The sequence below is a fragment of the Labeo rohita genome, chromosome 4 (genome assembly GCF_022985175.1).
Source record: "Labeo rohita strain BAU-BD-2019 chromosome 4, IGBB_LRoh.1.0, whole genome shotgun sequence".
NCBI lineage: Eukaryota > Metazoa > Chordata > Actinopteri > Cypriniformes > Cyprinidae > Labeo > Labeo rohita.
Window position 1 is genome coordinate 101,390 of NC_066872.1, and position 13,867 is coordinate 115,256.

Sequence of the window (13,867 nt, forward strand, 5' to 3'; positions counted from 1 at the left end):
AATATTATAATAAAATGAAAAGAAAAAATTCAGACTTATGGTGGTAATGTGCAACTTTTTAGCATATAAAACAGGATCATTTCTTATTGTTTATATATTTAGAGTGAATAAATGAAACAAACCTAGGTATAGAAATACTAAAACATAGTTTCCCCAATTCTGCATGTATGTATATGTTTAAATATATATATGTATATATGACATTTGCCTATTAAAATTAATATTCAAAATAAATGTTCAAAATAAAAATAAAAAAAACACTGCAAAAAGGTTTCACTAAATGTGACCCTGGACCACAAAACCAGTCATAAGGGTCAAGTTTTTAAAACTGAGATTTATACATCATCTGAAAGCTGAAAAAAATAAGCTTTTCATTGATGTATGGTTTGTTATAATAGGACAGTATTTGTAATCTGAGGGTGCAACTCAAAATATTGAGAAAATCACCTTTAAAGTCGTCCAAATGAAGTAGCAATGCATATTACTAATCAAAAATTAAGTTTTGATATATTTACGTTAAGACATTTACGAAATATCTTCATGGAACATGATTTTTACTTAATATCCTAATGATTTTTGGCAAGAAAAATAATAAGAAAGATAATTTTGAACGATACAATATTTTTGGTTATTGCTACAAATATACCCGTGCTACTAAACACAGTTATTATTGTAATTATTAAAAAGTAGCAGATTATTCTTCATGTGATGACGTTATTGGCGTCAACATCGCTTCTGGCCAATCAGAGGCGGCGCCGTCACGCTGTGCCCCGCCCCTCTTCTGCAGCGTGAGCGCGGCCACAGACGGAATGCGCGCTTTCACATGAATCCCGACAGAATGAGTGAATGTACAAGTACAGTAAACACTCTGAGCGACGAGCAGATCATCAACAGATGGACTTTCGACTATTACGTGTTCAAGGCGTTCAGCGCGTTCAGAAATGGAGATTACACGGCCTTCACGCACTTCACCAACATCACTGAGAGTAAGTGGCGCGGGTTTGTTTACATCCGTGCAGGCGTGTTAGCTTTAGCACGGGGCTAAACCTCATTCAAACTGCGTTAAAAGTCTGTGGAAGTTTGTTTGATGTGTTGCTCATTAATGTTCGTGTGTCGTGTTAGATTTGGTGGTCAGACCCATCGATGGACACAGCGACATGGTGGTGAAGCTGCGCTTCATGCAGTTCCTGTCCAGGATCAACAACGGCGACAAGCTCGGTGAGTGAGCGGAAGTGACGTACGTGTGTGTGTTTTTGCCCAGGTGCTGATGAGGTGTTTCTGCTGCAGATCTGACATTTGAAGAGCCCAAGACTCCTCTGGAGTCGGCTCTGAATGTGCTGGAGAGCATCTGCAGGGACATGAGCGTCCCTCAGCGGGAGCAGGACCTGGTGCGGCACGCCATCATCGAGACGGTGAGACGACTGTCATCCGCAGACACCGATTCACCCGTCTCACACAGACAGTACTGACCGTATCTCTACTTTCAGCTCATCATGGTGTGCATCCGGAGCGGAGAGTTCGAGAAGGCTGAGGAGATGCTGCTCCGACACTTCAGCGACGCTGCCGATTCGGCCGGAAAGGTGACGTCCGGTCCTAACGGAGCTTGTGTCTGCTCGTGTCTCTCATTTGTGACATCTGTCTGTGTGTTTCTGTGTTTAACAGAAGAAGCTGTTTGTGAATCTGATCCGGCGCAGGCGTTCCTCACACTCGGTTCTGCAGCTGAGCTCATATGCTGACTTTAAACAGGACATGCTGGACTTCATCGAGCGGCTCTACTGTGTCCCCGAGCCCTTCCTCGTTCAGGTCCGTCTCGTCTCATTCGCCGCCGGACGCTCGTGTTCGTGTCTCTCTTCACCGTGTGTTTGTTCTGCAGATGCTGAAGCGCTCCGGACATCACGGGGTGAGATCTGAGCCCGTGACGTCGTCACAGGACGGGCAGCGGACCAAGCAGAAGACTAGCGCTGCAGCCGCAGAGGATCATGGGTAAACACACAGCACTGATTACTCTCATTCTGGGCTTCAGTAACATGAAGGATGAGCCGATGTCATGTGATGACGTGAAATAGAGCTGATAGAAAGTGAAAGATAAATATTGCTTTGGAAATTACCTGAAATTCTGTTAAGTTAAAGTTGATGTATTAAAATTGAGTTATTAAATATCAGTTATTAAAACTGAGATTACATAAGATAATATGGTAATAAAAGAAAACTAAACCAAAAAATTATAAAAAGCTCAAAACTTTAAACAAAAGTGCCAAAACCTAATATTATAATAGTAACATTTTACTGTAATATAAAGAAAAATAAAATTAGAACTGAAAATAGAGAAATAAAAGCTCGTTTGAAATATAAATGTGTACTATAATAGTATATAAATAATACTTAAATACCATTTAAAACTTAAGTGATCATAATATAACCATAAACAATCATAATATAAAATATTAAATGTGAAAATATATTTAATCATATTAAAATAGTATATAAATAAACTAAAATACTTAGAACTTAAACAATCATAACAATAATAAAATTATTATCAAACAATCATAATATAAAATATTACACACATTATATAATATTATGTTTAAATAATAACATAAAATAAATAATAAAATATATAATGTAATTTTTTTAAGAAGCATAAAAAATAATAATATATTTTGCCATAGTATGTAAATAATACTAAAATACCACCTAAAATTAAAATGATCATTATAAATGCCTTAGCATCATAAAATAGTACAGAAATAATAATATTACATGTTAAAATAATTTATTAAATATATATATATATATATATATATATATATATATATACACACACACACACATAAACATTTAATTTATACAATTTAAATTATACAAAACATATCAAATTTATGCATGAACATTAAAATAAATACTAAACAAATAATAATAAAAAAAACTAAATAAATACTAAAATTGCTGAAACTGAGATTAAGATAATAGGGTAATAAAGAAAGCTAATAGAATTATCAAAAATCAAAAACTTAAAAAAAGTGCAACAACTTACAAATAATAAAATTAACATTTTATTATAATACAATAAAAAGTGAAAACTAAAAGATATAAAAATAAAAGCTAATTTCAAATAAATTTATTAATATACTGTAAGAGTATATAAATAATACTAAAATACCACATAGAATGATTATTATAAATGTTGCCTTGGTATTATGAAATATTGTAGAAATATTAAATAGTATTAAATGATAAAATAATATATAAAATATATTCATAAAAAATGTGTAAAATACATAATATATAGCATAAACATTAAAGACAATTGAAAATATTTATCAATTCTGCAAAATTACATGAAAATTTAACATGTTGCACTGGCAGTTAAGAGCAAAAAAAAAACTGAAACACTAAAATTTCTATAACTGGAATAATTAAATAGAAAAAAAAAACTATAATAGAAATAACTAGAAATACAAAAGCTAACTCCAATTATTAATACAAACAAAAACTAATAATTTGACAAAAGCACAATTACTAAAGCTTTGAAGCTATAAAAAGTGAAATCTAACTCAAAATATGAATAAACACTAATATAGTGTATAATTAATGCTGAAATATCTCTGTGCACTGTGAAATGAAATGCAGTATAAACATTAGATGGAAAAAACCTTCAAATTACAGAATCTAAATGGAATTTAGAAATGCTGCCTTGATAACTCTGAAATATAAGTTGAAATAAAGCTTGATGGAGATATTTAAAAGAAAAAGTAAAAAAGTAACTAATAAAAAGACTTTAAATGAGCTAAATATGAAAATATGAGTACAACCTGTAATAACGTATAAATAATAATAATGTCTGACTGTCTGTTGTTCCCCGTGTATTAGCGGTGTGTCTGCGCGTCCCGCAGCAGCGGGTCGTCTGAGTCTGCACAGTCTGCGGCAGGTGTACGGCGTGCTGAGCGAGCGCTACGGCGTGAGCGTGTCCTTCACGCAGCTGCAGGAGGAGGTGGAGATGGAGGCGCAGCAGGAGAACCCAGAGACGGACGGTCCGGAGCTGCACCTGGTCCTGTCCGAGACGCCCATGGAGCCCATGGAGAGAGACTGCGGCAGCCAACAGCAGCACGTGCCGCTGGAGACTCGATACGCCGGCATGACCATTTCACGCCTGGTGCAGGAGGACGACAGCCAGATCAGTGAGGAGGAAGAAGAAGAAAAAGAGACGCGGAACAACATCAGTGGCGCTCAGGAGGAGGAGGAGGAGACGCAGATCAGCTCTCCTCACAGGTCACTGACAACAGATCTCACTGTCACACTTTAATGTTCAACGTCTGAGCTCTTCTCTAAAGGCAGCGTGTGTTTTACAGGATCGTCATTCCCAGCGGTCCAGACTCAGATGGTCCTGAGGTTCAGACGCTTCCCAGCAGCCCTCCGTCTGCCAGACGTACATCCGCACACAACCACAACAGGTTAAACAGCAGGTCACATGTCAGATCATGTCGTGTAATGTTCAGTATCTGACTGTCGTGTGTGTTTGTGTGTTTCAGTGAATCAGAGGTGCAGCAGTCTTCATCAGATCAGATCTGCACTCCTGTTCGACGCAGCAGACGCTCACACACGCAGAACAGGTGCAGTTGTTTGATATGATTACCTGAGAAATATCGATGTTCAAGACCATTTTCTGTATCACATGGATAAACTGACACAACATAAAGGGCTTTCAAGATTTTTATTGGAGGATAAATGTAACAAAGCCAGAACATGACTGTGAGGTTTACTTTTACATTAATGAAAACAATTTGAAGTGGTAAAACTCTAGAGAAAAACTTGCTTGTGTTTACTTCAAATTCTTTTAGAGAGAAGTATTTGTTTTTGGTCATTATTACATAAACGCATGTAATGTCTGTTTCATTCATACTGGATGCCAGAGGGCGCCCTGGTGCAGGAAAAAATACATTTTCTGCCTCTTTTTATGGTAGTAAGCCACATTAGATGACAAAAGGAAGTTATCTCAAACACTCAAATGACATTATAAAGTAAGTTTGGAGTAAAAATATGTTATTAAATGTGTGTTTTGTTGTACAACAGATTAATAGAGGAGAGCGTTAGTGCAGTTGCTCGCTTCACATTTTTCATACGTAGCTACAGGGTTCCCGCGGGTCCTTAAAAAGTCTTACATTTAGTTTAGCAAATTTAAGGTCTTAAAAAGTCTTAAATTGTACAAGAAAGTCTTAATTATGATTAAGAGGTCTTAAATTTTAGGCACGGGAAGACCAGAATTGCGATACAGCTTAGTGTCACGATTAAACTTCAAAAGGCTGTGATTTCGTTAAATAAACAAGAGCGCTGCACGTTCAAAGTCCGGTGCTGAGCTGCTTTGTGAACTGTGGTTACCGGGGAAACACATGTCTGCAGTTCCGAATGCGCCATCTGCTGGCAGAGATTGAATGTGCATTTTCAATAAGCCTGTTGTTTTGAGTAGAGTAATCTTACAATACAGGAGGCTGTAGTTTTAGGACCACATTTCTAGGACCCTGTAATTTTTATTATTTATTTTATTTTATTTTATTTTATTTAACTATTTGTTGTATGTATGCATTAACAGCTCATACTATGTGTAGCAGTTGCTATTATTAGTTATTATTGTGTAATTGTATACACTTAATTATTGTCTTAACCAATTCCTAACCCTAAACTTACCCCTGGGTAACCCTCTTGAAATATTTAACCTAATTTATTTCAATATATTCTAGACTTCAGTTCGTTAGCTGCTGCGCTTCGTGTCTGGTGTGTGACTCACTTAACGAAGTGCAGTAAACAGTAAAACAATTGCCATACAATTTAGTGTTTATTAGTACTTTAATAAATTTCAAATAATTTGAATACAAATACTAATTTACAACATCCAGCAGCACAATGAACTGTTTTGGACAGTTTAATGGGCTAAATGGAGATTGCTGACACCCCCTTGAACACTTCATGTCAGCTTTTACATTAAAAATAAGATGGAAAGATAAAAAAACAAATAGTTTCAATGGATCTAGTGTTTGCATCTGTTTGATGTTTCTTTGTTAGAGTGGAATTGCTAGATGGCATTGTCCCAAAAAATAGGGTCCCAGAAATGTGGTCCTAGAACTGCAGCCTCCGGTATTGCAGGAACACAGTATTGGGGTTGGTTTTGTTCAGACCAAAGCGAAAAGCGACCCATGTTTTTACCCTACAAACATGCAGAGCTGTAAATGTGAACTGGTGGATCATTAAGAAGATAAGTCATCATAAAAATCTAAACACTAACATGTATTTGTATGTTTTTTTAAATTAATATAATAAGTGATTGATAATAATTGTTTCAATTAATATAAGTAATACTTTTGACTTTTGTTTTCTTAAAAATTGATACTTTAAAGAAATGTAAAGTGTATCACTTTACAACTTTTTGTTTTTGTGAGAAATCTGAACTGTAAATCAGTTTTTTAGTAGTTTACAGTTTAATATTTAACCATAAACATTGCCTTACCCTGCTCATATGGTATTCATTTTATTTGAGCAGGTCTTTAAAAGTCTTAATTTTGAGCTTAAAAATCCTGCAGCAGCCCTGAGCTACTGACTAACATACACATTTAGCAACCCAGGGTTCGTACAAGTTTTAGGCCTGGAAAACCTTTGAAAATTGTAATATTTCTGAAGAGGTATTTGAAAAGTACTTGAATTATTATATACTTTGGTTCAGAAAACAACCAATTAAACATGGCTGAAGATGTGAAAAGAGGAGAGACAGACAAATCGAATCAATTGAGTCATTTACACTGGACCCGCTCTGACTGATTCAAACTCATGACTTCACTCACTTCAGGCAATTCACTAGCAATAACCACATTAAAATAAAAGAACCATTCATTTTTGCATTTCGACAGTGCTTGTAATGATTTTAATAAGCACATAGTGACGGGTGAAACAGAGCTTTTTGAATTCCGAATCAGTTAAACCATTCGGTCCCAAAATGATTCACTGTTTCGAAGCGCTCCAACCTTCAAATCACATATTGCGATTCATTTGATTTAGATTGGAACTTTGCGCATCGCTAATTATTTTATTCAGGCCAGGACTTCAGAGTGCATATCACAAATCATTTGATTTAAATTGGAACTTCTGAGCGTGAATCATTTGATTCACTTCGGGACTTCAGAATGCATATTGCAAATCTTTTGTTTTAGGTCCGAACTTTGGAACGCCAATCATGAATCATTTGAAAATCAAGATAGTAGTGCTTAAAATCATTTTACAGTATCTGTACAAACCCTGCAAACCATATCTGTTGCTCTGGCTGAATGGATAACAGTACAGTAAGACGGGAGACAGCACTCAAACATCTTCAGATAACATAATTTGGTGGAAAAAGACTAGAAATGTTCATGCTTTCTTAAGAAATGTGACATGAATATGAGGAATGTATCTTTTGATTTTTCTAAAAGTGCATAGATTTGGACTGAAAGTCCTAATGGAGTTGTTGTGTGCAGTCCTGTGATCAGACCAGGACTTCAGATCACTGTTGTCAATAATACTGATTGATCAATACACATCAACACTGAAATACTAAACCATTTCAGGTTTAATCTATGTCTTATCTGTTGATAAGATGACATTAAGATGACATAAGTGATTATGGTCAGAGTTAATTAATTTGAAGGATACTGTTTAAATGTTACGCATTTAATGTTGTGGCAGTATTTGTGTACTATTATTTGAGTATTGCTCCACAAATGCATCTGTTATTGATGGACTGGTGTCCAGTATCTGACTGCAGTTGTGTGTTGTGTTTCAGTGAATCAGAGGCTCATCAGTGTTCATCATCTCAGATCTCCACTCCTGCTCGACACACTCGGAACAGCAGACGCTCAGACACAAAGAAATACAACAGGTGTGTCAACATCAGCCATTCCCCCCATGAAACTCTCAGTCAAGCCTGTTTAATTTTTACATACATTTGCATCAGTGTCTGTACTGAGAGTTTTGAACACAAGACGCTAATGTAGAAAATTTGTCCTTGTCCATTTAGACGAGTCTGATTTGCAGGACCACAGAATGAAACACTGATGAACAGCATGAACGTGTTCACACATGGCTTTATCTGTATGATTCAGTGTGGCATACCATAAGTTATTATTAGAGATGTGCTCTAGTGACTCTAGTGATGGAGAGGCCAATTGGTGATGAGCTCAGAATTAAAAATGGCTCTTAAGGAAGAGTCAAGTCTCTTTGATTGAATCAGTTCCAACTTGTGGAATTAACTTTTGATTCGCAAAACTTCTGAATCAAGGAATCAGTTCTTTCTGGAATTGATCTACAGCACTAGTTTTATAATGTGTTTTGCCCTTTGAGAAGATCAACAATAGTCATTCGGGTCAGCTTTATTTCTATAGAGCTTTATACAGTACAGATTGATTCAGAGCAGAGATCAGCAGGAAGACAGTTCAGATTCTGCTGTAGATCACAGTAATAAGCAGGGCTGACAGGATTGTGTGATCTGCAGGATCATCCTGTCCAGTGATGTGGACTCTGAGGATGTCGGTGCATCTCCTCCGTCCAACAGACGCTCATCCAGACACAAACAACAGCAGCAGAATGACAACAGGTGAGGACTGGAACTCAAATGAGCTCGAACTCATATCACCAGCGTCTGATCAACAGTTATTACAACTTCTCATTCAGGTTTAATGAGGTTAATGACACTCATGTTCATCACTGCTGCATCAGAGGATCTGCAGTGACTCAGTGTGTTCAGATGAATGAAACTCATCATTCACACACACACACACAGACAGGAATGTAAAACTACTGTGAAAACGCCTTATGAAACAGTTGAACAGATGCAGGACACACAATATCTAGTCTTTGAGTTTTGTCTGTGACTCAAACAAGTGATGTTGATTTAAAGCACATCGTTCTGCACCTGTGATGCACATATTTTTGCATTAAGATAGTTAATGTTTAGCCTATATAGTTCTTTCCTACAGCTGAATAATGTCTAATAATGTAGTGTTTATAAGAGCCATGAGGAACAACACTGAGTTACACTTCCCAAAAACATTGTAAGGCTAATGCTGCCCACACATGTCATTCTGTGCTCACGTTTACTCATCCAGAACAATCAATCTGATCACTAGTATTCAGGCAGACGTTCACTTCAAGAATCAGCAAAGTGCTCTGTGTGTTTGAAAGAAGCAGTGAGTGGAAGCAATGAAATTCAGACAACTATAAATATTAGTATTATAATTTCACAGTTCACAACCAGTCATAAGAGTCATGTTTTTGAAATTGAGATTTATACGTAGTAAATAAGCTTTCCATTGACATATGGTTTGTTACAATATTTGTCTGAGATACAACTATTTGAAAATCTGGAATCTGAGGGTGCAAAAATAAATCAAAATATTGAGAAAATCGCCTTTAAAGTTGTCCAAATTAAGTTCTTAGCAATGCATATTACTAAACCAAAATTAAGTTTTTAAATATTTAGGGTAAGAAAATTTACAAAATATCTTCATGGAACATGATCTTTATTTAATATCTTAACGATTTGGCATTAAAAACAAATATACCCATGCTACTTAAGACTGGTTTTGTATTGGTTCTGTAAAATAAAAATTGTGATGATTGATTATGTGTTGATTGTGTGTGTTTCAGTGAGTCTGAGTGTGTGATGGAGGTGCAGAGCTCGTCAGCTCAGATCTCCACTCCCGTTCGTCCCAGCAGCAGCAGCAGCTCCTCAGCCGTCAGACGCTCAAACAGAGACACACAGAAGAATCACAGGTGTGTTCATCTCTTAACATCATCCTCACAGACACACGTTTGTGTTTTCAATCACTCACTGAGTGCCGTCTCTTGCAGTATTGTCTTGTCCAGTGACATGGACTCTGAAGATCTCGGTGCGTCTCCTCCGTCCAGCAGACGCTCATCCAGACACAAACAACAGCAGCAGAATGACAACAGGTGAGGACTGGGATTCACACAAGCTCAAACTCATCATCAGCATTCAGCAGTTCATTAAAGGGGTCATCGGATCCCCATTTTCCACAAGTTGATATGATTATTTAAGGTCTTAATGAAAATTATAATATACTTTGGTTCAAAATTCTCAATGGTTTTGTAAAACAACACCCTTTTTACCTTGCCAAATGAGCTCTTCAAAAATCATCTCATTCTGTTCCTTTAAATGTTAATTAGCTCTGCTCGCCCCGCCCCCTCTTCTCTCTGTGGAGTGACGAGCCTGTTTACTTTAGCCATGTTTAGCCGTGAAACTTGCTAACTAGCACAATATTAGGAAAGTTGATTGCAGAGATTCATAAAAAAACCCTTATACTCACTTCTGCTGTAAGTGAAGCTGATCATGAATGATTCGCGTGAACATAGACGGATATATGTAGATCAGGAGGTGCATTCCCTTCACAAACAAACATAATCCACTGCATCTTCAGCGGCTCAGATGTCGGGAGTAAATGACGACCACTATGTTCATTATTACATCCAGCAACACAACACCTCAATCGCTCAATCAGAGATATTCTTGTCTAATTTACATCCCTGCTCCGGCATCGAAACAATGGCGGTCGGACTGTTACAGCTGATTCAGGGTGGGTCTGAGGTAAGACGCTCATGTCAATCAACTATCGTGGGAGCGGCACACCGACAGGCATCTGAGAACGGCTCGATTTGAAAAAGGGGACATTATTTTTACAGATTAATTAAAAACCACTGCATGGATTTTTATCATTATAGGGTAGTTTTGTACATACACTGACAACACACATTAATGTTCAAACAACATGAAAAAGTGAACTTTGCATCCGATGACCCCTTTAATCAACAGTTATTACAGTTTCTCTTTGGGTTTAACCCCCAAAGATAAAAATAACTATTGTTTTTTAAAAATATTTAATATCTTTTGAACTGCTAATCCAAATCTGAATGCTTTAAAAAGTATCGTAAAGTTAAGATTCTCCACTTTTGAGATCCTCTGTATCATTTGGATATTCATTATTAGTGAACGTGATTACTTCTTCACATTTCGATCCTCGTTGATTCGTCAAAAGAGACCAATGCATTTGGTTCCTCTGAGCCAAACAGGAGTGAGTGCTATTAGCATGTTTTTGTGGAATATGAACAAACGCAAAGTGAAAGCATTGTGTGTGCATGTAAAAACACAAAGAAAGCACATTTGCATGACAGCAGTCTCAAAAAAAGCACAGACAAACACAGGACAGAGCACTTTGACATAAAACAAACCAAAAACAAGGATGAAACAGCAGTACAAATTGGCATTGGATTTTATGTTTTGACCTGGCTATATGCTGTCCCGGTAAAACAAGGAATACAGCCAGCCATCGATCTATTTGGTTGTTATATTGTTATAGTATGTTATAAATGTCAGTTATTCTCATGTAGTTTCTAAAGATCATTTGCACTTTTTTGTGTGTATTTTGTGAATCATTTGCACTGTTTGTGTATTTGTTGCACAAGATCATTTTTTTTCCCCCTGTTTTATTATATCACACTGTTTCCATTTACTTTACTTCCTAAACATTTTTGGACACATCTATATTGTCAGTAAACTAAATAGACCTGTTTTTCACTAAAAAGCACCTATAACAATATTGTAATAAATGGGTATAACCGACTTGGGGAATGTTATAGGTAGACAGAATTTTATTTGGAAGTGTAAAACACCCAAATACAACTTTCTAAAGAAAAATAATCCAAACTTCAGGAGTTTGAGTACACAGTAAAAAAAAATCCTCCAGTTGTTACTTGCGTTTTTCTTAAAATTTAGGAAATTTATTCATTCTTAGAGAAGACAAAAGGAAAATTGGGTCTGAAAAAACAAAGAAAAGTGCAGTTGTGTCAGGTGCCCTGAAAACGGTCTAGGTTTTTGTGTTAATGAGATGCTGACTGATCCTGCTTAATGTTAACAAACATTATTTAGAAAATCTGTTTCTGATATTTGTGAATCAGTTTCACAAATTTCATATGTGAACCATACTACTTATGTGGTGGTTTTCATCACTGACTGCAGTGTTTGTGTTTCAGTGTGGGTGAATCAGCTCCGGTCTTAACTCCTGCTCGTCCCAGCAGCCCTACATCCATCAGAGAGACACAGAACCACAGCAGGTACAGTACGTCTATCATACACACACACACACACAAGTTTGCCTGTAGTCTTGAATTGAATAACACTCTCTGTGTGTGTTTCAGTGAGTCAGAGTGTGTGATGGAGGTGGAGGATGGAGCTTCAGCCGCTCAGCACTCGACTCCTGTTCGTCCCAGCAGCAGCTCTCAGTCCACCAGACGCTCAGACACACCGAAACGGAACAAGTGTGTTCATGTCTCTACATCAACATGATCCTCACAGCTCTGATAGACTGTATTTGACAGAGCGCTGTGTATGTTTTTCTCTTCAGAAGTGTGATTGTGTCCAGTGAGTCTGAGGATCACAGCTCGTCTCCTGCACGCCGCAGCAGCTCTCCGTCCACCAGCCGCTCCTCTGGAGAAAAGCACAAGAGGAGGAGGTCAGTGTGTGTGTGTGTGTGTGTGTGTGAGAGAACGTGATGAGTGTATGTGTTTGGCACAGCTGACTGTGTGTGTGTGTGTATTTCAGGGCCAGATGGCAGGACGTGTCCGGGACGCATGAGAACTGGAGCGATGAGGAGTCACTGTTCAGCGCCGCTTCAGGTACACACACCAGATAGAGCTGTGATATTGATATCTTGTGTGATTTTTGTCACTAATGATGATTAGGGAGTATTTAGTGGAGATATTTTGATGATAGAGTGTGTTCATGTCTGTTTCAGGTCCATCCCGTAAGAAGTACAGCAGGAAGGTGTGTATGAGTGTGTCAGACGCTCCTGTGTGTGGGTGAGCGTGACGTGTGCACTAACACGTGTGTGTTTGTGTTTCAGATGTGGACGACGCAGGAGTCGGAGTGGCTGAAGGAGGGCGTGCGGCGCTTCGGTGCGGGACACTGGGAGAAGATCCGCTCGGCCTTCCCTTTCACGGGACGCACGGCCGTCAACCTCAAGGACCGCTGGAGGACCATGCTCAAGCTCAGGCTGGTGTGACATGCACACGTGTGTTTTAACATGTTCAGGTTTTATACTGATGTTCCTCAAACTGTTTTAAAACAATGTGTTCAGATTGTGTTCCCTATTAAACGTTTGTTCTGTTGGTTCAGTGCTGCTGTCCTCATTCTCTACTGATGTTCAGTGACATGTTTAGTTTTGAGTCAGTGTATGTCGAAAAACTCCTGTCTCATGTTCTCCCTCAACTTCAGAATTGTCCTATATCGCTGTTTTACCTTTTTTGTTAAGCGTGTTTGATCTTCTTTGCATGTTCACTTTGCAAAGACTGTGTCGGTACTTCTGCAGTGATGTAGGATGATTTTGAAATGATTTTTGAAGTTGAGGGAGAAAATATTGGATTGGAGTTTTTTGACACACCCTAACTGTCTTGAGTCTGAATACACAGAGTTCAGAGAGAGTAAGACAAGACGAGCGTTTGAGATTAAAAAGTATTTCAATTGCATTTTTTTTAAAATGAAAATAACTGATCATTTCGCTAGATAAGACCCTTCTTCTTCAGCTGGGTTTGTTTACAACCGCATTTGTGATCGTTTGAAGCTGCATTTAAACTGCATTTTGAAAGTTTAAAAATCTGGGCACCATATCAGTCCATTATATGGAGAAAAATCCTGAAATGTTTTCCTCAAAAAACATAATTTCTTTATGACTGAATAAAGTGGACTTGTTCTGGAAGTTGAGTTCTCCTTTAATATATATATATAAAATAATTTATTGGGTACTTTCAATTGGGATGTGGCTCTCCCCAACCC

At 37.5% G+C, this 13,867-nt stretch overlaps 1 protein-coding gene across 3 annotated transcripts; it reads left to right on the plus strand.

The window, feature by feature from the left end:
- The first annotated feature begins 774 nt into the window (after positions 1-774).
- Positions 775-13,790, plus strand: terfa (telomeric repeat binding factor a). Of its 3 annotated transcripts, XM_051108491.1 has the most exons (19): positions 775-986; positions 1,123-1,218; positions 1,288-1,412; positions 1,488-1,580; positions 1,663-1,803; positions 1,874-1,983; positions 3,874-4,272; positions 4,353-4,454; positions 4,533-4,613; positions 7,808-7,903; positions 8,516-8,617; positions 9,670-9,795; positions 9,874-9,975; positions 12,070-12,150; positions 12,235-12,354; positions 12,441-12,548; positions 12,638-12,711; positions 12,831-12,859; positions 12,939-13,790. In XM_051108491.1, the coding sequence occupies exons 1-19, from the start codon at positions 824-826 to the stop codon at positions 13,095-13,097; spliced, it is 2,307 nt and encodes a 768-aa protein (XP_050964448.1). In that variant the 5' UTR covers positions 775-823; the 3' UTR covers positions 13,098-13,790. The 3 variants fall into 3 exon arrangements, with proteins under 3 accessions (XP_050964448.1, XP_050964449.1, XP_050964450.1); XM_051108492.1 differs by lacking the exon at positions 4,533-4,613; XM_051108493.1 differs by lacking the exons at positions 9,670-9,795; positions 9,874-9,975.
- The last annotated feature ends 77 nt before the right edge of the window (positions 13,791-13,867 follow it).